Raw genomic sequence first — 24,372 nt, 5'->3', positions numbered from 1 at the left:
ACATGTAATTAATGGTTTCCCCCTCCTTATCCTCAGCATCATGCCAGTGGTCATTTCCCCCTCCTTATCCTCAGCATCATGTCATTGGTGATTTCCCCCTCCTTATCCTCAGCATCATGTCAGTGGTCATTTCCCCCTCCTTATCCTCAGCATCTTGTCTGTGGTAATTTCCCCCTCCTTATCCTCAACATCATGTCTGTGGTGATTTCCCCCTCCTTATCCTCAGCATCAGGCCAGTGGTGATGTCCCCCTCCTTATCCTCAGCATCAGGCCAGTGGTGATGTCCCCCTCCTTATCCCCAGCATCATGTTATTGGTGATTTCCCCTCCTTATCATCAGCATCATGTCACTGTTGAGTTCCCCCTCCTAATACCCAGTATCATGTCAGTGGTTGTTTCCCCTCCTTATCCTCATCATCATCATGCCAATCGCCATTTCCCCCTCTTTATCTCCAGAATCATGGCAGTGGTTATTTCCCCCTCCTTATCGTCAGCATCATGCCATTGATGATTTCCCCTCCTTATCCTCAGCATCATGACAGTGGTCATTTCCCTCTCCTTATCCTCAGCATCATGTCATTGGTGATTTCCCCCTCCTAATCCCCAGCATCACATCAGTGGTAATTTCCCCCCCTTATCCTCAGTATCATGGCTATGTTGATTTCCCCTCCTTATCCTCAGTATCATGTCATTGGTGATTTCCCCCTCCTTATCCTCAGCATCATGCCAGTTGTCATTCCCCCCTCCTTATCCTCATCATCCTGTCATTGGTGATTTCCCCCTCCTTATCCTCAGCATCATGTCATTGGTGATTTCCCCTCCTAATCCCCAGCATCATGTCATTGGTAATTTCCCCTCCTTATCTTCAGCATCATGGTATTGGTGATTCCCCCTCCTTGCCCCAAGTATCATGTCATTGTTGATTTCCTCCTCCTAGTCCCCAGCATCATGTCAGTGGTAATTTCCCCCTGCTTATCCTCATCATCAAGCCAGTGGTCATGTCTCCTCCTTATCCTCAGCATCATGTCCGGGGTAATTTTGCCTCCTTTTCCTCCCCATCATATGAACGATAGCAAGTGCCACACTTAGATGGAATTCTTAACCTTAGCCTGCGTCACATCTAGACAGAAATGTGAATGTACCCAGTGCCACACTTAGACGGAACCGTGATCACTAGCCTGCCTCACATCTAGATAGGATATTGAAGATTAGCAAGTGCCACACTCGGATGGAATAGTGAATGATAGCAAGCATCCCTCCTAGAAATAATTACAAGGACAGCAATGCCAATTAACCAATCCACTAACAATTTCACCCCTCTACATATACCTCTCAAACTCCAACCAAACACAACCACAAGTCTACAACACAACAATCTGCACTAACTTCACTACACTGCAACAACAAAACAAACCACACAGGCTCGCACAACAGCACACAACGACTACCGACTGTAAAACACCCCAAGCCCAGCCAACTGACCCATTGGGCTGAGGTTGCCAACAGCACATCACTAACTCACCCCCCTTACGTTTTTTCAGAGCCGCCAGGGGACCACTCCGGTGGTGATGGTGCGCGGTACAAATATCCTTTAACATTAACATGTCCGGGGTCATTTCCCCCTCCTTATCCTCAGCATCATGTCTGTGGTAATTTCCCCTCCTTATCCTCCACATCGTGTATGGGGTAATTTCCCCTCCTTATCCTCCACATCATGTTATTAGTAATTTCCCCCTCCTAATCCTCAGCATCATGTCCAGGGTAATTTCCCCTCTTTATCCTCCACTTCATGTCCGGGGTCATTTCCCCCTCCTCATCCTCCGCATCATGTCTGTGGTCATTTCCTCCTGCTTCTCCACATCATGTCCGGGGTCATTTCCCCCTCCTCATCTTCCCCATCATGCGCATGGCCTCACAGTGTTTCTAACGTCACTGAGAAGGACCCTCTCAATATCTGGCCCCTCATCTTGCAGGGATTGTAGATTAGACCCTCACAGCAGATCATTTCTCCCTCTATCTCCTGACACTGTCACTATAGCGCCTCCTCTTTGCTAATTTCCCTTCCTTATCCTCAGCATCATATCTGTGGTCATTTCCCCCTCCTTATCCTCCGCATCATGTCCGGGGTCATTTCCCCTCCTTATCCTCAGCATCATGTCTGTGGTCATTTCCCGCTCCTTATCCTCAGCATCATGTCAGTGGTGATTTCCCCCTCCTAATCCTCCCCATCATGCGCATGGCCTCACAGTGTTTCTAACGTCACTGAGAAGGACCCTCTCAATATCTGGCCCCTCATCTTGCAGGGATTGTAGATTAGACCCTCACAGCAGATCATTTCTTCCTCTCTCTCCTGACACTGTCACTATAGAGCCTCCCTTTTGCTGATTTCCCCCTCCTTATCCTCCCCATCATGCGCATGGCCTCACAGTGTTTCTAATGTTACTGAGAAGGACCCTCTCAATATCTGGCCCCTCATCTTAAGGGCTTGTAGATTCGACCCTCACAGCAGATCATTTCTTCCTCTCTCTCCTGACACTCTTACTATAGAGCCTCCCATTTGGTGGTTTCCCAGAGGCCCTGCAGAGATTCCTACAATCCTTCCCTGTGAGGAGAATGGTGTCTGAAGCGTTCTGGTGTATCTGGCCTGTGTCAGAGGTCAGTTGAAGGCCAGTGTGTCTTGAATGGTGTGCCTGCCACCATGATCGAGGAGGGGCAGGGAACATAGGGGCGCAATAAGAGAATTGGGAAGGACGGGTGAAAGGTTAATATGATGCAGTTTGAAGCTTTTGTCTATTACGGGTTGACAGCATTGAGAGCAAAAGGAAGACGATGGAGGCAGAGTTAAAAAGTGCATTGCTGGGAAAAAAGACTTCTAAGAGAAAGGAAGGATGGAGGGGGCGAGGGCACTAGTCTGTCTGATGATCCTGATGCTTTGGGACCCTTTATCCTTTTGCAAGACCTTAAAACCCATTGGATTTCAATAATTGGTGTGCCATTTTCCTTCCTTTTTTTTGCTTGTATTTCTGTTCTTTCTCTCTGCTAATGCTCTATTCCCAATCGGTGAAGGGAAGATGTGCACTTTACTAGATAAGTAAGCAATACATAAATAAATAATGGGGCAAGGAAACTGGAGGAACAAGAAGGAAAAAGGGGTAAGGTGGTAGGGAGGAAGAGAAAGAATGAGGGAAGGAGAGATGCTAAGAGATGAAGGAAAACAGGCATAAATGGAGGATCAATAGCAATAAGCCCTGCGGTATAAGGGCTGAGGAGACGCTGTTTGGCTGTGGCGAGTGACAGTAGTATCCAGCAGAGAAACCAGCAGAGGAGAGAGACCCCAGGAGCAGCTAAACAGTGTCCTGAGAGGTGCGTGTGCCTGTGCCTTTTAGACTTTTACCCAGTCATCAGTCACCTGACTGGGTCTCAAGGCATAAAAGGCCGCCTCCCCCACCCTTGTGGCGTTAAGCCCTGAGGTATAAGGGCTGAGGAGACGCTGTTTGGCTGTGGCGAGTGACAGTAGTATCCAGCAGAGAAACCAGCAGAGGAGAGAGACCCCAGGAGCAGCTAAACAGTGTCCTGAGAGGTGCGTGTGGCTGTGCCTTTTAGACTTTTACCCAGTCATCAGTCACCTGACTGGGTCTCAAGGCATAAAAGGCCGCCTCCCCCACCCTTGTGGCGTTAAGCCCTGAGGTATAAGGGCTGAGGAGACGCTGTTTGGCTGTGGCGAGTGACGCGATGGATCCATCATTTTTGGTTGCCTCAACAACACTAAGGACTCAAGCTCAACTCAAGCGTGTGGCCCCGCTTGAACCTCCAGAGCCCCCGGCGAAAAAATGCCGTCAGAAGCAGGTGAGCCAATATTTTTCATGTAACTCGCCCACAGACAATTTTGGTCACGTGAGAGAATCCATTCCCCATTCATATGATAATGACAACGTGTTCATTGGCCCAGCCGAAGTAAAGTCATATTCGAAGTCCCCTGGACCCAACTCCCCTGGATCCAACTCCCACTTAAACCCTGACGTTACGTTGGATATCATGCAGGTTACACATCATATACCCAAATTGGCTCAGAAAAGATCTAAGACTCGCCGTATGTCGAGCCACGAACTACTACCGACGTGTGATTCGCTTGAAAAATGCAACCACGCCACGGTGGACTTACCGGTGGGATCGGATCCCTCCCTTGTAGGCTACGATGAGACGAACGAGTCGCGGAGTCCAGTGGTGGAGCTGATGCGAGGCGGCCCCCTCCCTGGATGCGCGCTCGCGGGCGCCGGCGGTTGCTTCCGGTGAGTTCGCCGTGGATGAGGGGCGGTGCTGTTTGATGGCTCCGGAGGAGGAAGCAGAGGATGTCGTGGGCCGTGACTCCCTAGCGGAGGCTGTGGATTCTGCACAGCGACTTGCTGATCTAGCGGAGGCGAGTCCCGGCAGTCGGGTCGTTGCGGAGCCTAGTAAGTGTTCGAACTGCTTCAATGAAGGCGAAAGCCTTTCTGTCGCGGAGGCACATCGTGGTAACGACGTGTCGGTGCTTAATCATGAAGGCATACTGCCCATAAAGTATAACCAACTACAATTGAACACACCAACACTCTCGCTAATACACCCACCCGCAATCAATCCGAATGATGTTGGATTGACTGATGTTCAAGCTTTGACTGATGACGTCCTATCAGGTGACAAACTATGGGTCGGCGAATCGGTGTCTGCCACCTCAGAGAGGAGAAACTCGCTGGAGGTGGTATCCACAGTGTTAAAAAACCTGATATTAATGAACAAATCGTACTCAAATAAACATTCTGTCACATCCACTCCTAAGTTTGTTGCAAGGTCGGAGACTCCCCAGGAAAGGAGTCGTCCGAACATCACGACTTTAAATAGTCGTAGTTGGGAGTATGGTAAGAATATGAATCACAAAGTCCTTGACCCTGTAACCCCAGATGAGTCAGTCTCGCCTATGCAAAATATAATGGCAGACTCACAAAAAAGACTCCCGATGCATGGTGGATTAAATCCTAATCCCGGACAGAACTCCCAGCAACAAATCACAAACGAGTCAAATAATGAAGGTTCTGTGAATGATTCGACCACAAAAGACTCCTCATTTATTGAACGCCCGTTTCCGAAAATTAGACGGGAAAGGAATCGCCATGGACACGTAAAACATAACATACAAGGGAAAGGCAGGGAGAATCAGCCAGCCCCATGCGTGCATGTACCAGCAAATGAGCTTTTAATTGCCCTAACTTCGGCAATGGCGATTTCCTTAACACCCTTTACAAAGTTATATGAATCACTAAATGAAAATATAAAAGATATTTCGACCCTAACAGCCATGCTGAACTCAAAAGTGATGCACTTGGAGTCATTACAGTCCGCCCAAAAATCTAAATACGAAGAACAAAATCACACCATATTAGTGGGTCTAAAGTCCTTAAATGAAGTCAAACTAAATGACAAAATCGATAAAAAACTCTTTGCAGAAGTTGCAAGGGAAGCCTTGTCTCTCTTTCGAAAACCGGAAAGTGAACAAACCTGGGAAGTGCAAATTCCGGGAAGAGATATAACACAATCAACAAAGTCAAAGGAAGGCTCCCGTGAAAAGGATAAATTCAATTGTGACAAGTTATCCAAAAAGCCGACTTCTAAAAGGCAAGACTCCGAAAACCAAGCAGAAGGATCTGGAGAAAAAGAGAAAACAGCCTTGCCCCCTTCGCGTGATGTAGGTTGTTTCCTAGTGGAACCGTTGGCTGGGCCCCTAGCCAACTGCATTACATTGACAAGAGATAAGCCGGACGATGCTAATACCCTGGATATGTCCTTTAACACTGCTTTTCTACAATCTAAAAATATTACGAATCCAGCGTTACTGGACGCCCAACAAGCTTCCAGTTCCACGCAGCCTGCGTCTGAGGTGTCACAAGCCAGTGACCCATGTATTCAACCTCCGTCCGTTGTGATGCCAGGCGTGCTCTTTCCAATTTTTGGGAGTCAGGATGCAGAAACGAACTTGAAATCCTATGTGACCGCAAAAAAACCACAAGCTTGTTTGGAGAAAAAACAGAAGAATTTGCCGGCACGGAAAAAAGGGCAACAAAAGGGTGCTCGCAAATTCCTACGTAACCTAAACATGTTCCAACTGGTGGAAAAGGCTATTACCTCAAGCTTGAAATTAGCCGATACGATTAATGAGAAGGTACCCGTACGCTCAATCGAAACGGTAAAGGAACCTGGTACTATCGAAAGCTTATCATGCCAAGAGGACCACTCAATTCAGATTGAGTTATTGGATCTTTCCACATATGAGGAGACTGATCCAACAAGTGATTCCGGTCCAAGTGAGCCGCCCGGCATTGAAGTTCCACAGAAAGGTAGTATCACTGGTTTAACGATTGCTCCAAAATGTGACGTTCCTCAGCGACAAAACGATATTCAAATACCGCACAAAAGTTGCGCTGTCCCTGTGAGCAGTAACCCGCTGTCGTGTCCATTTGACCTCTCCAAACTGAGGCGATGCGAGATTATTCCTAACATAACTGGAGACGGGGTAAGGGCCAGTGTACCCAGAAGTCCGGTCTTTAAAACACTTCAAGAGAGACGGGAAGGTCAGCGTATGAATAAACCGCAGAATACGTTCGTGCCTAGCAAAATAAACCGCATTGACACGAATGGAGTCATCAAAATGGAAAGAAGCGGTGTCTCCCTCCCTACTTTCGTCACTGAATTCCGATGTCCTCAACTGGAAATGTCCTTCGATCACCTTCCATTGCCAAAAAAAAAAAAAGCGACTCTATGGCTGAACAAAGGCAAGAACAAATGGGTGAGAAAGAATCATCGATTCTAGTCAAACTAACGTTGGATAGTCTATCTAGAGGAGATGACTTAATTTTGAATAGATCTAACGTATTAAAATTATTACATCATATTCCCCGTCTTCGGTCACTTGATTCAAAGGACATACAAACGGTAGAATTTCCAGATGAGACCCGTACAGACCTAGTGATCCTTCATTTAAATTCCCACATAATAGCGAATGAAATTTTGGAGGCTGAAGAAGATCTGCTATCGATGGGTTTTGATTCATATAAAGTGGAGGACGTTGAAAGCAGTGCAAAGGAACAGAGACTGAAAGGCCCCCGAGATGCACGGGCCCCTCAGACAGATACACAACGGCCCAGTCCAATAGCACGAAATGCAAAGGTATCTAATTACTCTCAACGGCTGCCGCAGAAGCAAAACGAAAAACTGCAGCTGCAGAGGCAAAATGAAGAACTTCGAAATGTTTGCCACAAGGAAGTCATAAACCTGAACGACGAGCTCCTCGAGGAGGGTGAGCCAAAGAGAATGACCCCGATGGAGAAAATCAAAATAACAATAGCAAACAGAACTCCAGTACCTGGGGTAATGGCTGTGAATACAAATAAACAGGTAGAAAATGAGGCCCCGCAGGAATGGTCTTGGTTAGCTTCAGCCCTGCATATTAAAAAGAACAGCTAACGTTCGACCCTGAATCAGGCTCAAGAATGTTCGTTTACATCTTGGAACACTCGCGGCTTTTTTCATCTGTTTAACACCCCATGGTCTGACGACCTACAGGTGATATGCCTGCAAGAAACTTGGTTGCGCGAATCTCCATTGCTACCTGATTTTGAAGTTGCACTGAATCCAGCCTCGAAGGGTGAAAAAGGGCGCCCGGTAGCAGGGTTATTAACCCTGATCAAACGATCGTCCGGTTACCGCCTAATTAAATCAACAAATCACATGCCCTACATCCAAGTATGCGAGTTAAAGAAATCCACTGACAAACCTTCGTCAGATGACACATTAAATATAATTAATATTTATTGGAATCATCAAGCGGCGGGGACTCATTCTTTTATCGATCAAGTTTCCGTAATAATCGACAACTTGCGGGAAACTTCAAGTGGTTCAGGCACTATGCTCTGCGGTGACTTAAACATCGACTTTTTCACACCGCAGAGCGAAGCTAAAAGACGCCTCGCCCAATCTTGGTTGGAAGAACTGAATATAAGAGGGTTGGAGATGTTAAACGGACACATACAGGGAGATACGCCACCTAAAGCCACGTGGCAAAATGGAACTCAATGTTCAATCATCGATTACATTTTTGTCTCTAATAAACTTCAGGATCGAATAAAATCTTTGAAGGTCTGTAAAATGATGAACTGTGACCATGACATGTTGGTAACAAAATTCGTCAACAAACTTGCAACACAAGGACAAAAATGGGGATTTAACACTTTAGTCGAACCGAACAGACTACGCTTAAGACTAGAAGAACAGGACGTCGCCAAGATTTATACTCAGTTTAAATCGCACCCAACAGACATCGAATACGCTCCGATTTTGATGCAATTCAAATCTAAGATCAATGGAATGAAAAACCGCAGTTTCCAAAGAATGCACTCCTTTGATTTAGCAGTGTTACTACGAAAGAGATCAATGCAAGCAGAAATCTGGAAGAACAATAAAGGTCCAGCAGAAGAAAAATCGCTAAAAAACAAGGCAACTAGACAGCGCTAAAAAAACTGGATTAAATCCCACCGAGCCATTCTATATCAAAATGACGCTGAGGCAATGTTACGCACGTTATTATCCAAGAACAGCGGGGATTTCTGGCGAGTAATAAACGAATTGGAAGCACCACAGAAGGCGTTAGTTACATGTCAAGTAACGGAAGAAGACTGGATCAAGCATTTTACCATGTTATATGATAAACCTCGCACTCCAGAAAGGCAATCACTATCCACACTATTAAAGTGGAACCTGACTTTTTCAAAAGCTGAAATCCGGGAAGTCATAATGAACGCAAAAAACTCAAGAGCACCGGGGCCAGATGGGCTGACGAATCTTATGATTAAACAGTTCCCTGACCAATGGACGGATTTGTGCTCCGACTTGTTTACACGAATAAATCTAGAGAAACGAGTGCCGACTTCCTGGAAAACTAGTATCATAGTTCCAATATTCAAGAAGGGGAACAGAGCGTTACCAAACAACTATCGCCCTGTGGCACTGCTCGATGTGTTAGGTAAAATATATGCATCGTTATTGCAAAAGAAATTGATTAAATGGGCTCAATCGGCGCAAAAAGTCGATGAGAGACAAGCGGGGTTTGTGAAACAAGTAGGGTGCTCATTGAACTTGCTGATCTTGAATCTGCTAAAGATGGAAGCTCTGAGGACAAACACAAGAGTCTATGTGGCCTTTGTCGATTTCTCGATGGCGTTCGACATGATTGATTGCAATGTGCTGTGGCAGAAATTGGAAACCTGGGGGTGTCCAGAAGATCTTCTCGCAGCGATCAAAGAACTTCATACTGACACTTCGATCGCCATTCGCCTTGATCAAAAAGGTGCTTTATCGTCCAACATCAACACCTATAAAGGAGTCAAACAAGGTTGCCAATTAGCAGCAGCAATCTTTAGTTTATTTATTTTTGATATAGGTGAGGCAATCCAATCTGTTAGAGCTTTTTCACCTAAACTTAACTCAGCTCCTGTAAGCTGGTTATTGTATGCCGATGACCTTGTCCTTCTGGATCGTACACCGATCGGGCTTCAACGTAAATTGGACGTGGTCCAACAATACGTAGACCAGAACCGTTTAAAAATCAACCCGTCAAAAACAGAAATTCTGGTGTTTGAAAATCTACGATCTAGTCGGAATCAAAAGAGACTAAAATATCGGTGGAGTTTAAACCAGGTCAAGCTAGAGTCATCGACCTCCGGAAAATATCTGGGAATGATCCTTAACTCTAGCATTTGTGATGACCCGTGGGTAATTGACTCCAAGAGGAAATGCGGGCAGCTGGCATGTCAAGCTCTAATAATCCACAATAAATATGGCTGCCTTTCCATACGTCCAGTGAGGAATTTTTATGAACAAAAAGTGGTCCCCATCTTGTCTTACGGTGCAGAAAATGCTTTTGGCTGCCCTCCATCTCATTGGGCCTCTGCCAATAGGCATTTCTACATCGTGTATAAGATACGAACTTGCTCTCGTGTCACTACACGCACGGATCTGTTGGAACCAACTGGTGTTGTTACGAAAATCTAAACCCGAAGTTGGAATTCCCCAATTCAAGATCTTCCATAACGCAAGCGATGGTGATACCGACATATGGTCGCAATGGACAAAACGAGGTGAAGACTTGTTGTCTGGGTTTAACATCAATGCACAATCTCTCTGCGTCAACCCAGCTGGTGCCAAAGTAAAGATCTGGCGCGCAGATTGGATAACAACAAGTAACGAGCGCCTTTCCGCAAGTGCGATGAAAGATGCGCCGGCTGAAGCCAGAAGTTATAATTCGTTGCTTCCCTACATAAGTCTATTCCCAAATCCAAATGCACGAAGACTTTACATGCTATTTAGGCTGAACGCCTTCTTAACGAAGGATCGAATCAAACTGAAAGCAGGAGAAACTGACTTAAGTGTAATCTGTCGTATCCGTGGTAAAGATATGGAATCCCTGAAACACCTCGTCTTATTCTGTTCGGCTCTAAAAAACGAAAGATCTATTCATCTGGGAGAATGGGCTTCAAATCACCAAGCATTGAGTGCCGAAGATTGGTGGCAGAAAATGTGGAACGGAAAGGACCGGAAATTAATCATGCCCCTGACCTCATTTTTGACAGTAATCGAAGAGTTGCTAAAGAAATCTATGCCAAAAATGTAAATGAATTTGTGTGATTTTTAGATTTGTGATTAGTAAGAAAATACGATTTGTCATTTAAGCCAGAGAAAAAGACAGGGAAATGGACGAAGGCTACAGGGGCATTTTTAAGTAAAACCGTGATAACTGTAAAAGTATGAATGCGGAATCGTTGTGAAAACATTTTAAAGGTTTGATTTTCAAACCAATAAAATTAAAAAAAAAAAAAAAAAATAGCAAGGAGAGAGAGGGAGGGGAACGCCAGAGAACCAGGAAGAGATTGCTGTAGGCAGGGGTGTTGCATAGAAACACGGCGACAGGGCCTCATTTCGGGTCTGGCCTCAAAGGTTTAAAAAACAATTCCTAAACAATTCATAGCGTCATATGAACTGGTATATTTTCCTGCTATGTTCCCTGAAGCCCAGTCTATGGGCCTCATTACACGGTAGGCGGAGGACCAAGGTGCTATTAGCTATTAGCACCTTGGTCCATGCCGGTAAAATACCGGCACCGCCTTGGTGGAAAGGGGAATTACCGCCCTATTCCAAGGTTGGCAGGGCGGTAATTCCCCTTTCCCCCATTCCCCTTCCCCATTCCCATTTTTGCCCCACAGGGCTCTATGGGAATGGGGAAGGCGCTAATTACGGTGCCGCAAATTGCGGTACCGTAATTAGCACCCTGGTCCATTTGCGGGTTGGTTTTTAACGCCTGTAAAAAGCAGGCGTTAAGGACTCCAACCCGCAAAGGGACTTCGTAGTAAGGCGGTAAGGGTTAACGGTCACCGGTACCATTAACGGTGACCGTTAACCCTTACCGCCGTCCGTGTAATGAGGCCCTATGTCTGTTGCCAGCAGAAGATCTACTATAGATATTTAGTTTTGTCGGAAACATGTGGTCCCATAAAAGCCCTCACAGATCTCCTAGATATCCAAAGGGTGAGGAACACCACCAATGCAATGCAACAGAATCTGTGGCGACACAAAGAAAGCAAGCTCCCTGACAGAGAGACAACAAAATAAAGGTTTCCAGATCGAAGGGATTGAAGCCTATGGAAATACAGAATCACAGTGTTCAATACCAAAGTGCATGCATATAAAAGGAGGCACAACAAAAATTCCAGAGCAAGTAGCTAAACACAAGTTCCCCAGAGAAAGGAATAACCGGTCCAAGTTCTGTTATAGTTGCATAATCCAACAGCCAAAACGCCAATCTGTGGCTTTAAGCAGGCAGTCCAGAACAAAAAGTGTGGTCACTGTAGAGGGGTGAGGAGTAAAAAAACAAAAATGAAGGTGTGGGCCAAGCCCTTTCATGCAGGTGATCCAGAGGGGAAGCAGCCCCTCACCCCCCCACACAAGAGAGGACAGGCGTGGGTGAGGCACACAATCCACCGTACGGAGTGATGTTCCATATTGTCCAATGGTCTTGAATGCTGACCAGTCTGAACACCAGATGTTCTTACAGCCATGGGAAGTTAGGTAAAGGCCCAAGTGCTTGGTAGGTCTGACAACAGATTTATATTCATGCCCTGCAAGTGGAAATCATAGATATTTACTTTATATGACAGGTGGCACGATCACCAATCCTGAAGAGTCATTCAGCATAAAGAGAGAGGAAGACCTCCACTTAATCCAGCCTCCGGATACAGAAGAGAGAGAGAGAAAGGAAGACGGTGTCAGCTCAGGAGAATGCAAAGGTACAGTCTCTATACTACTGACATTGACATTCAACATATATAACAAGTACCCCACCCTCCTCTGCTCCAGTCCCCAACGGGGGATCGCATACAAACCTAAGAATTATACCAGCAAAGTGTTTATCAGTTTAACTTACTCTGTTATGTTATTTAATCTCAATAGAAAATTGATAACCAAACACAGCTGTAGCCTTTTACTGCAAGCAATAGCTGAATTTGAAGAGCGCTACTCACTGGGACATTCAGTGCTTTATATGAGACACTCGGCTCTTGTTTTAAACACTAACTAAATTACAAATGATTATACCTATAACATTTGCAGTGAATGCTTTTGGAGGATGATATTGGTTCAAATGTTTCTTTTTAATTGGTTAAAGCTCACAATCCTTTCTTTCTGACACATTTGTTCTTCGTGATTTATTTGAGTAAAGATGAAGACCCAGCTTCTATTATCGTTGGTCCTTGTGCCGAGGAAGCAGGAGGAAGGGCCTTGAATCCAGAGTCTGGTGAGTTAACAATGTCCCATGGAAATTCTTTGTGGGAAGGGGACTTTCGTTTGCTTAAAGTTTATCTGATCCTGGGATCCCTCACCCTGTGATTATCATATGAAGGTAAGCCCTCTGGGGTTTAATTACAACGAACGCTATGCTGTGATGTACGCGCTCCGAATAACATTCTCCACACCAAGCGCCTTCATAATTCATCATGTGTCTGCTGCCATGATGCACCCCACAGCATTTACCATATTGGGCTGTAATTGTATTTATTGCCCATTGCCAGGCTTGACGATCAGGCCTTTCCACATAGCTGATCCCTTCCTCGCGGGTCTGCTTGCCTACCTGTGCTCTCCCTGGCTGTCTGTGATTGGTGCATTTCCCTCTTATCTCCACCAATCAGGCGAGCCGGCAGGTGAATGCCGGCCTGCCGCAAGGCCCATTTGTAAGCCCCCTGTCTGCTCCCTTTCCGCTTCCGAAATGCTTCCCGATTCTCTGTTCGCCCCTCACCCCCCTCTGTTCCCCTGTGATGTCTCTGTTGACCCCCGCCCCCCTCTGTTCCCCCGTGATATCTCTGTTGGCCCCAACCCCACTCTGTTCCCCCGTGTAGTCTCCGTTGGCCCTCCACCCCACTCTGTTCCCCCGTGTAGTCTCTGTTGGCCCCCCACCTCCTCTGTTCCCCCGTGATGTCTCGTTGGCCCCCCAACCCACTCTGTTCCCCGGTGATGTCTCTGTTGGCCCTCCAGCCCCCCCTGTTCCCCCTGATGTCTCCATTGGCCCCCACCCCTCTTTCTTCCCCCGTGATGTCTCCGTTGGCCCCCCACCCCACTCTGTTCCCCGTGTAGTCTCCGTTGGCCCCCCACCTCCTCTGTTCCCCCGTGATGTCTCGTTGGCCCCCCAACCCACTCTGTTCCCCGGTGATGTCTCTGTTGGCCCTCCAGCCCCCTCTGTTCCCCCTGATGTCTCCATTGGCCCTCACCCCCTTCTCTTCCCCCGTGATGTCTCTGTTGGCTCCCCACCCTTCCTCTGTTCCCCTGTGTTGCCTCTGTTGGTCCCCCACCCCCTGTGTTCCCCTATGATGTCTCTGTTGGCCCCCCAGACCCTTCTGTTCCCCTTTGATGTCTCTGTTGGCCCCCCACCCCCGTTCCCCTGTGATGTCTCTGTTGGCCCCCCACCACCCTCTGTTCCCCTGTAATGTCTGTTGAATCCCCTCGCCCCTCTGTTTCCCTCCCCCCTCTGTTTCCCCATGATGTCTCCGTTGGCCCCCCACCCCCTCTGATCCCCTATGATGTCTCTGTTGGCCCCCATGCACCCTGTTCCCCATGATGTCTCTGTTAGCCCCCTAACCCTCTCTGTTCCCCCTGGTGTCTCTGTTGGCCCACCACCCCCCTCTGTTCCGCTGTGATGTCTCCTTTGGCCCCCCTGGTGTCCCCCCTGGGCCCTCACAAGCTATTTTATTGCCCCCCATTTGGACCTTCTCTTCCCTCTGCTTTCCCTGTTCTCTTCTCCATCCTCCCCTCCATTGCAGGAGTTGTCTGACACACGAAGGGTTCACCATCAATGACTTTTGCCAACGCTTGGATTTGACATGTGGACACATTGACTCTTGGTGCTTCACCCCCTCAACTCTCATGCTGGCCCTCTCCTGGATCTCGTACTCGGGTTGGCCCTTAATCATGCTGCGCCCTTCGTCACTGTGAATCCTTGCCTACATTTTCTGTTCCCTTGCAACATCATGTGCTCTGCCAATCTCTGCAAATGTATTCATTCTCCCCTCTGCTTCTCTGCTCTTTTTTCACTGTTTTATTCTCTGTTCTCTTCTACTCTCCATTTCCCCTCTCTGTCTCTCCCCTCCCTTACTTCTTCTATGCACTTACTGTATCAGAATTGTCCCTGAACCTAGTATGATAGCAACAATAAATAAACTATCATATCATATATTATCCTGAATGTGTGACTTTATGGCCTTGCTGGGTTGACTTTTTCACCTCTTCATGGTCAAGAACATCTGCTGTGTTGCAGTATTGGGGTTGGTCATTTCTCCTCTCACCGTGGTAGAGATGCTTTTGGTGTGCTGCATATCCTTTTAGACTGTTGGTGGTCTCTTTTCTTACCGTGGTACAGGCATCCTGATTGGTTGCATGTCTTGGGTTCGGCAGGTGGTCATTTCTCCTCTCACCATGGTAGAGGTGCTTCCTGTGTGCTGCATTTCCTATGTTGGACTGGTGGTGGTCTCTTTTCTTACCATGGTACAGGCAACCTGATTGGTTGCATGTCTTGGGTTTGGCAGGTGGTCATTTCTCTCACCGTGGTAGAGGTGCTTTCGGTGTGCTGCATTTCCTATGTTAGACTGGTGGTGGTCTCCTTTCTTACCTTGGTACAGGCATCCTGATTGGTTGCATGTCTTGGGTTTGGCAGGTGTTCATTTTTCCTCTCACCGTGGTAGAGGTGCTTTCGGTTTGCTGCTTTTCCTATGTTAGACTGGAGGTGGTCTCTTCTTACCTAGGTACAGGCATCCTGATTGTTTGCATGTCTTGGGTTTGGCAGGTAGTCCTTCCTCCTCTCAGCGTGGTAGGTGTGCTTTCGTTGTGCTGCATTTCCAATGGTAGACTGGTGGTGGTTCCTTTCTTACTATGGTACAGGCACTCCTGATTGGTTGCATGTCTTGGGTTCGGCTACCCCTATTATGATGATCCAGAACTAACGCCACTTGATACAAACACACTGGAAGGCTACCAAGGGTAGATAATGCACTGGGACAGTCAAGGGAGATGCTGTGAGAAACCAGAAGGTGATCTCTCTCTCAGGTGGCCATGACACGGCCATTGCCTTTGGATCCAGACCCTGGAGGTGGACCACTGCAGGAGGATCACCTGGGTGAGGGGTCTTGTGGAAGTGGGACACCGGATGGCGACATGCGCTATCCCTCCCCATGTAACACCTTTATCCCATCCTACCAGGTAGGATATGTGGGAACTTTACCCCCCCTTCCCTTCACAAGCACTTCCACACCGACAGCCCGCTCTGTGAGAAAACACACTCACACATGAGCACTGTACCTGACATGTCCCACTACTATGGTCAGGCAAAGTCAGGCTATTACTGACAATCACTCACACCTGACTTCCATTAAACTTCCCCACACAGATAAAAGGCAGAGCACGAGAGCACACTCTGAGCGAGGCAAAGCACACTAAGGACCAGCAGTTAGAGTCGGCAGCTGAACGAGGGGAGAAAGATGGGAAACCAAGAAGGGTTTGCAAGGAGGGAAATAACCTTGTCTTTTTTGGCAAGAAACCGTTACTTTCAAGAAACCTTCGAAGCAGAAAGCATAAGGCCAGGAAACCAGAATGGAGAATCCTCCATTGTGTGTCAGAGATACCGAAGGCCCTCCCTCGTAACCAACCACGGTGGAGAGGAGCAGCAGCTGCCAGGGTATCGTCCTTGGCTTCAAAAACAAAATAAGCATCAGATAGATCAACACAGCCGGTGAGTTAGGGATACAGATGCAAGACCAGTTTGTGTTGAAGTCAAGGTTGCAAACAGCAACATTGAATTACGATAGCTGGAACAAACATTGTTAAACACGTGTGATGAAAGACGCAAGTAAAGTTAAACTGCTGAACTTGAGAAGGAAAGACGAAAGATGAAAGACGAGAAGGAAAGATACAATAGCATTAACAGAGTGGTCCGGCACAGTGAATGTACTCAATGGAAGGTCTCTGTAAGATATCCCGCCAAGAGAAACGAAAACCAAAAGAGTGATGAGAATATTGTGTGAAGTGAATCGAAGTGGTCCTGCGACAGTTTTAGCGAAACCATTGCACATTCAAAAAGCTTTGATTTTTATATCAAGAGATTCCGAGCCTGAACGAGGGATATCAAGGGTCTGAGCCTGAACGAGGGAGGCCAAGAGTAAACATTGTGGTACAAAGGGGTCCAAGACTGAAGGAGGGAGACCCATGATAAATACTGGAATTGAGAACTTGTACCTATGAAGATCCTGATCGAAATTAAACTTTGATATTTGTTTTTTATGACAGGCCTCTGCAGTAAGAGACTGTTATTGGAAAAGAGACTTTGGCAGAAGACTCTGATATTTATGCTTTGAACTGTCTCCTCGTGGCAGAGAAGCAATAGTGTGTGCAAAGCTTGAATGTGCCATCTTGCCCCGTGCTGAAAACGTGGGGAAGGGAAGCCAACTGCTCAACCATCCTGGCATATTATTTCTTCAACACTTTTCTTTGTTGCATACATTATTATCCCACACCCTTTTGTATTTAGAAGTAAGGATTGGCAATATGTTTATTAGTATAGTCCCTTTTATTTTGACAGAGACTCGACTCGGACTGCTTTATGATTATTTGATGGTCGTAGCTTGCTCCTATCCTTAGATTTAGGTTAGATAGGCATTCAACCAACTCACTGAAGTTCAATAAACACCCTTGAACTGAACTCAGTTGTGTCTGTCGTCACTGTTTGATACTATGTATTCCTTACATGTGGTGTGAGAAGTGGGATGTGACTCAATTGAGACAAATTGGGGAAGCCTAAAATTCCAGAAACGTAATCACAGAGCCTCAGATCCCTCTTCCGCCACAAAAGAATCCATAGGCTTTGGCATCTGAAGTAGCAGAGACACTACTATCCCTCCAGGGAAAAGAGGTACGGTTCCCACGGACTTAGCCCTAATGCCCCCTGAGGGTTGTTTTGTAGGACTGGCCCTGAAATCTGGCCTAGCCTGGAAGTTTGGTCTGGATGTCGTAGCAGGCGTCATAGATCCTGACTTCCAGGGGGACGTAAAGTTTCTCCTACAGAATCATGGTGAAACTTCACTTGAAATACACTGTGGGGACAACATATCACAGAGAATTCTTGAGAAGGCTCAATTTCCCCTTTTTAAGGAAGAGCTTGAACAAAAAGAAACTTGAGAGAGGTAGCTTTGGCGTTTGAGGCAAAGAGGTAAAAAGAACCTACCATCCTTCCAGATTTAGCCTTCACCCAGCAAAATTATCCAGCACTCGCAGAGGCTTTCATACAGGTAATTCCTGAGGGAGAAGAACAAGTAAAGGGGAGTCCTCTTTTCTTCCTGAAACAGGGATTACGATATAGAAAGGAAACCTCCAGAGAAGGCCTAAGTAAAGTACAATTAGTAATCCCCAAAAATCATCGTAAGATCGTGTTAGAGATTGCACATTCTCATTTGAGAGGGGGACATTTAGGACAATCTGAGACCCAAGCTCACATCAGTAGGAAATTCTACTGGCCCGATATCCATGTGGACATAAAGAACTTCATTCTGACATGCAAAATATGCCAGAAAACCAGTGTGTATATTCCCTTACCTGTCCTTCTAAATCCCTTATCAATCATAGAAGTCCCTTTTTCCCAAATTGGGATGGATATCATTGGGCCATTGGAGACCTCTAGACTGGGTAATAAATATGTCCTCGTAATCGCTGATTACGCTACCCGATACCCATAGGTGTTCCCCATGCAGAACAATACAACCCAACAAATCTTAACAAATTCTTTAACATTCTTTTCTAGCGTTGGTTTCCCCAAGGAAATTCTAAAGGATCAGGCATCCAATTTTATGAGCAAATTGATGAGTGAAGTCAAGGAATTACTACATATCTCTACCTTAAGAACCTCCGTTTACCACCCCCAAATGGACGGATTGTTCGAGAGATTTAATAAAACCTGTAAGATGATTTTGCAGAAATTGGTAGATCAGGATGGAAAGGACTGGGAAAGCATCATCCCCTGGGCCCTATTTGCAGTAAGAAAGACACCTCGGGCATTCACCGGTTTTACTCCTTTTGAACTACTTTATGGTAGAGAACCAAGAGATGTCTTAGACATGCTCAGAGAGACCTGTGAAGAAAGGGAAGAGGCACCTATTCCCCTTTTCCCAAACGGCCAGCCGATTAAGAGAGCATATGAACTTTGTTTGAAATCTAGTCTACACTTAAATGGAAAAAGCTCAAGCCCAACAAAAGTCCACCTATGTCAAGAAAGTAAATTTAAGAACCTTTTCAGTAGGACAAAAGGTATTAGTCCTCTTACCTGCCTCTGAAAATAAACGTGTCTCAAAGTGGCATGGGTCATATGAGGTACTAGAGCAAACCTGGACCTGTACCTATAAAATAGCCCAACCTGATAAGAAGCAAATAAACCACCTTTAAAATGTAAATCTCTTAAAGGAGTGGAAAGAAAATCCTTCCACTGCCTCAACCTCGATATTGTCTCATTTGATACCAGAGGAGATAGACAATTCAGAGCTCATTCCCCAAGAACTATCTAGACAAAAGCAAGAAGATTTAAACAACCTGGTCATGGGATTCCCTGATGTATTCTGCGAAAAACCAGGGAGAGTACATGGTACTTATCATTATATTTATTTTTTATTTATTTTATTTATTGAATTATTTGTGTCACGCACAATGCCCAAAGGCAACTAGGCTCTGAAACTCCAAAGGAAAAAGTGTTCCATTTAAAACCCTATAGACTTCCAGAAGCCCGGAAACAAATAGTGGTAGAGGAAGTGAAAAAATGCTGAAGGCAAACATTATCGCGCCTTCTTCTAGCCCAAAATTCTTGGAGGTTTTGTATAGACTTCAGACAGGTTAACCCCATCTCCGCCTTCGATGCCTATCCTATGCCGCGCATTGATGAGTTAATATATGCACTCGGAAGTGCCATCTTTCTATCAACTTTAGACTTAACCAAGGGATATTGGCAGGTCCCCGTGCATGGACCTGATAAGGAAAAGGCAGCTTTCTCGACATCCCTGGGACTATTCCAGTTTAAAGTCCTCCCTTTTGGCCTGCATGGGGCCCCAGCCACTTTCCAACGGCTTATGGACAGGATATTACAGCCCTACTCCGATTTCTGTGGGGTTTATATTAACGACATAGTAATTTACAGTAAGACTTGGGAAGAACATCTTTTCCATCTCTTTACTATTATGAGAGCCCTCAGGGAAGCCGGCTAAACTGCCGATCCATCCAAATGTAAGCTGGCCCAATCAGCCATGAAATACCTTTCGCTTCTTTGTAGGGAATGGCAGCGTTGAGCCCCAACAAAAAAAAGTGATAGCTGTCCTAGATATCCCCACGCCTAAGACCAAGAGAGACCTCAGGGCTTTCCTAGGATTGATTGGTTATTACCGTAGGTTTATTCCTAATTATTCAGATAAAACAGCTAGGTTAACCGACAAATTAAAGAACGATGAACACCAGAAGATTCATTGGACTGATGAGTACGACATATGTTACAACAACTTAAAACAAAGCTTGCGCCAGAACACAATCCTAAAGGTGGTTGACTTCTCAAAGGAGTTTGTATTACACCGATGCCTCTCTCATAGGGTTAGGAGCAGTCTTATCGCATATTTGTGATGGATTAGAACACCCTATCCTATTCACTAGTAGAAAACTCTTCCCACGTTAAAAGAACTACTCCGTATTGAGTTAGAGACCCTTGACATCAAATGGGCAATCACCCATCTAAGATATCCTTTTAGGAAGGAAGTTCGCCCTTTTCACAGAACACTCACCTTTAGTATGGCTAAGCCAATGAAAGGATTCTAGCCCTTGAATCATGCAATGGTTCTTAGACCTGCAACCCTACTGTTTCACTGTGGAACACCGAAAAGGCAAAGACCAGTGGAACGTTAATTTACTTTCCTTTTTTCCCCTGTGAAACAGATACGGCTACATTGCATAGGGGAGGGGTATGTGAGAAACCAGAAGGTGTCTCACCCGCTAGTCCCCGCGGATCTCCCTCTCAGGTTGCCAGGGCACGACCATTGCCTTTGGATCCAGACCCTCGGGGTGGGTTGTGCGGGCGGATCACTGGCGTGAGTGGTCTTCAGGGAGTGGGGCACCGGACGGCGAGACGTGGTATCCCTCCCCCTGTAACACCTTTACCCCATCCTACCAGGTAGGGTACATGGGGCCCCCTACCCCCCCAAATCCCCTCTTTCCCTTCACAAACACCTCCACACTGACAGTCAGCTCTGGAAAAAAACAGACTCACATCCGAGCAGTGTACCTGACATGTGCCTCTACTATGGTCGGGCGAAGTCAGGCAATTACTGACAATCGCTCATACCTGACTTCCATTAAACCTCCCCACACAGATAAAAGGCGGAGCACGAGAGCACACTTTGAGCAAGGCAAAGCACATGAAAGAATAGCAGTTTCAGGTCAGCAGCTGAACGAGGGGAGAAAGACTGGAAACCAAGAAGGGTTTGCAAGGCGGGAGATACCCTTGACATTTTTGGCAAGAAAACGCTACTTTCAAGAAACTTTCAAAGCAGAAAGCAGAAGGCCTCCATTGTGTGTCGGAGATACCGAAGACCCTCCCGCGCAACCAACCAAGGTGGGGAGGAGCAGCAGCTGCCGGGATATCAGCCTTGGCTCAAAGAACAAAGAAGTATCAGAGAGTTCAACACAGCCAGGGAGTTGGGGAGACCGATTCAAGACTGGTCTGTGTTGCAGTCAAGGTTACAAACTACAACATTGTATAATGAGCGCTGGAACAAACATTGGTAAACGTGTGTGATGAAAGACGCGAGTAAAGCTAAACTGCTAATGAATGTATGAGCTTGAGAACGAAAGATACGATACCATTAACAGAGTGGTCCAGCATTGTGAATGTGCTCAGTTGAAGTTCTCGGTGTGTTATCCCGCCAAGAGAAACGAAAGCCCAAAGATTGATGAGAATATTGTGTGAAGTGAATCAAAGCTCTCCTGCAATAGTTTAAAGCAAAACCCATCGCACATTGTAAAGTCTTCGATTTTGATATCAAGACGATCCAAGTTCGAACTGGGGAGATCCAGGCTCCGAGCCTGAACGAGGGAGACCAAGAGTAAACATTGTGGTACAAAGGTACACCTAAGCTCAATAGTGGTAAAGCAATTACTACTGGACTCCATCACAAGCTTCCAAATACTGGGCTTTGACCTAACAATAATGGATGAGACGAGACCAATAGACCGAAGAGTGGACCCGTCAACCAACCTACAGACTGCTAAAGCAAGGAACCCAGAACCAACACTATCCCTACAGGACAAGCACGCAGGGCTGAAGTGGGTAACAAGAGCCCAGTCGGGCACACACGAAAAAGGGACTCATCAGGACATGGCTAACCAGGTGGAAGCTGTGGAGAAACCCATGAAGAACCTAACATTTACAATTAACAACACAGGACGAAAACCCACCAAACAGAAAAGCAGAATACAACATCAAGTCCGCGTGGAAACACAAGATGACGACCACTGGTCTTGGCTACCCTCAGCATTAGAGAAGAACACAAATAAATAACTAGATCTAAACAAATCTGGGAAAACATTAGTTTCAATGATTTCGTTGAACACCAGAGGATACGAACACCTCCTAAAAGGAGGGAAGACCAAGTTTACCATTTGATATGCCTACAGGAAACTTGGCTGACTTTGAAGCCGACCGTGGACGGATATAACACCTTCCTAAACCCGGCCCTAACAGGGAAAAGAGGCTGGCCATCTGCCGGATTGTTGACTCTAGTCAAAAATGGTATGAGCTACGAAGTAACATAATCTAAAAACATCTGCCCTTATGTCTAACTGACCCTTCTCAGACCGAGAGGGCTAGTGCAAAATTAACCGAAGGGACCAAGAAAACACTTTGCTATAATAAATATATACTGGAAACCCACAGCTATAAAGATTCAAGGTATGATGGAAAATGTAGCTATGTCAATTGACGTTGCTTACAGCCAGGAAGAAACATTGTTCATAGTATGCAGAAACTTCAACTCATAAGGTGCAGCAAGTAAGAAGGACCAAGATGAAAGAGACAACAGGGGCTCAAACCCTCAAAAACAAAAAGGATTATTGTGGACGGCGCTACTGGAAAGCAGAGACCTTCACGTCCTGAATGGCCACTTCGAAGCCAACAAACAGAACAAACCAACCTGGAAGAGAGGAGAACAAGCATGAGTGATAGATTACATTGTATTGTATTGTATTGTATTGTTTATTTATTTGTAGAGCGCACCAGGCCGTTAGGCATCTGGGCGTTTGTGAAGTCTTAGGTCACAGTTACATCTTAGGTTACATATACAGCTTAAAAACAGCAAATAGGCAAAGTATACAAAGGACAGAGTTTACATTAGTATGGACTTGTGCAACACAGGTAAGGTATGTTTACATGCTTAGGGTTATACATTTGCAGCTTAAAATAGCATATAGGAGTAGCAGAGGCATACAGAGAGGAGGGTTCACATTAGTGTGTCAATGTGCAACATAGGTGCCTTGTAAACAATATATAAGAAATGTTTAGTAATACTAGATTTTTATGCTGGTCTTGCAGGATAGTGGGTGCAGAGAGACCAGTCATAGGGATATGCGTCAGTTGTCATTGGAGTGTAGCCAGAGTTTGACATTGGTTTTGAAGGAGTGGAAGGAAGGTGAGGCTCTTAGTGGGTCCTGGATAGAATTCCATACATGAGCTGCCAGTACTGGGAAGCTTGAGCCTCCTGTTCTTTTCAGATTGAAGTTAGGGATTCTCATACTGTTGGTTTGAGCTTTTCTGATGGGGCGTTCAGAAGTATGCTTAGGAAATTTCTCTATGAGGTATGTAGGTGCTTTGTTGTTGAGGCAGTTGTATGTGATGTTCAGAGATTGCCGTTTGATTCTGTCTTTAATGGCCAACCAGCTGGTGGATCTCCTTTGGTCAGATATGTACTGTCCTTTAGGAATGCCTAGGCCTGTTCTAAGGGCATTGTTTTGAAGGGTTTGAAGTTTGTTAGTGTTGTGTTTACTAGTGCCAAGGTAAAGTGCATTACAGTAATCAAGTTTTGATATGATTAGGGCTTGAGCAATAGTGATACAACTGTTAGTGTTTAGAAATGGTTTACATGCATGGATTAGTTTGCATGTGTAGCTTGTTGCTGATGCTGTGGCATTTACTTGTGTGTTAAGGTTAGGAGCTGAGTCTAAATAGAAGCCTAAGGTTTTAACTTCCTCGGCTACATTGATTTTGATACCATCGATAGTGATGGATTTGTACAGGTGGGAGAGTTTGTTTAGTTTACTGGTGGTCCCAATGATTAACAGCTCTGTTTTTTCGTCGTTCAGACATAGACCGTGGGTGGCCATCCAGGTTTGTATGATTTGATAGATTTTGTTTATGAGGTTAGTGTCTTTGTCATGGTCTCCCTGGATTGAAATGAGGATCTGGGTGTCGTCTGCATAATTAGTGTATGAGACACCCAGTTTGTCCAATATAGTGAAGAGCTGCTTTGTAAAAATATTGTACAAAGTAGGGGAGACACAAGATCCCTGTGACACGCCACAAGTGATGGGTACTGGGTCTGGAGCTGAGGAAGATGAAAAGACTCTTATAGTTCTATTGTCCACTAAGAAGTTTATCCACGCAATGGCCTTTGTGGAGAAGTTTGCAGCCGATTTTAGGTGGGTGCATAGTACTTTATGGTCGACCAAATCAAAAGCGGCTGACAAT

At 45.8% G+C, this 24,372-nt stretch overlaps 1 protein-coding gene across 2 annotated transcripts in view; it reads left to right on the top strand.

Moving 5' to 3' along the window:
• Positions 1-24,372, top strand: part of LOC138489491 (zinc finger protein 2-like) — a 284,440-nt gene that overhangs the window by 183,130 nt on the left and 76,938 nt on the right. For both annotated transcript variants that reach the window (XM_069617233.1, XM_069617232.1), the window contains exons 4-5: positions 12,236-12,364; positions 12,796-12,870. In XM_069617233.1, the coding sequence (XP_069473334.1) occupies positions 12,236-12,364; positions 12,796-12,870 (204 nt within the window). The remainder of the gene's footprint in view (positions 1-12,235; positions 12,365-12,795; positions 12,871-24,372) is intronic.

Source organism: Ambystoma mexicanum, chromosome 9, assembly GCF_040938575.1.
Source record: "Ambystoma mexicanum isolate Mex_15411 chromosome 9, UKY_AmexF1_1, whole genome shotgun sequence".
Classification (NCBI taxonomy): domain Eukaryota; kingdom Metazoa; phylum Chordata; class Amphibia; order Caudata; family Ambystomatidae; genus Ambystoma; species Ambystoma mexicanum.
This window is presented reverse-complemented; position numbering and strand designations above follow the sequence as displayed.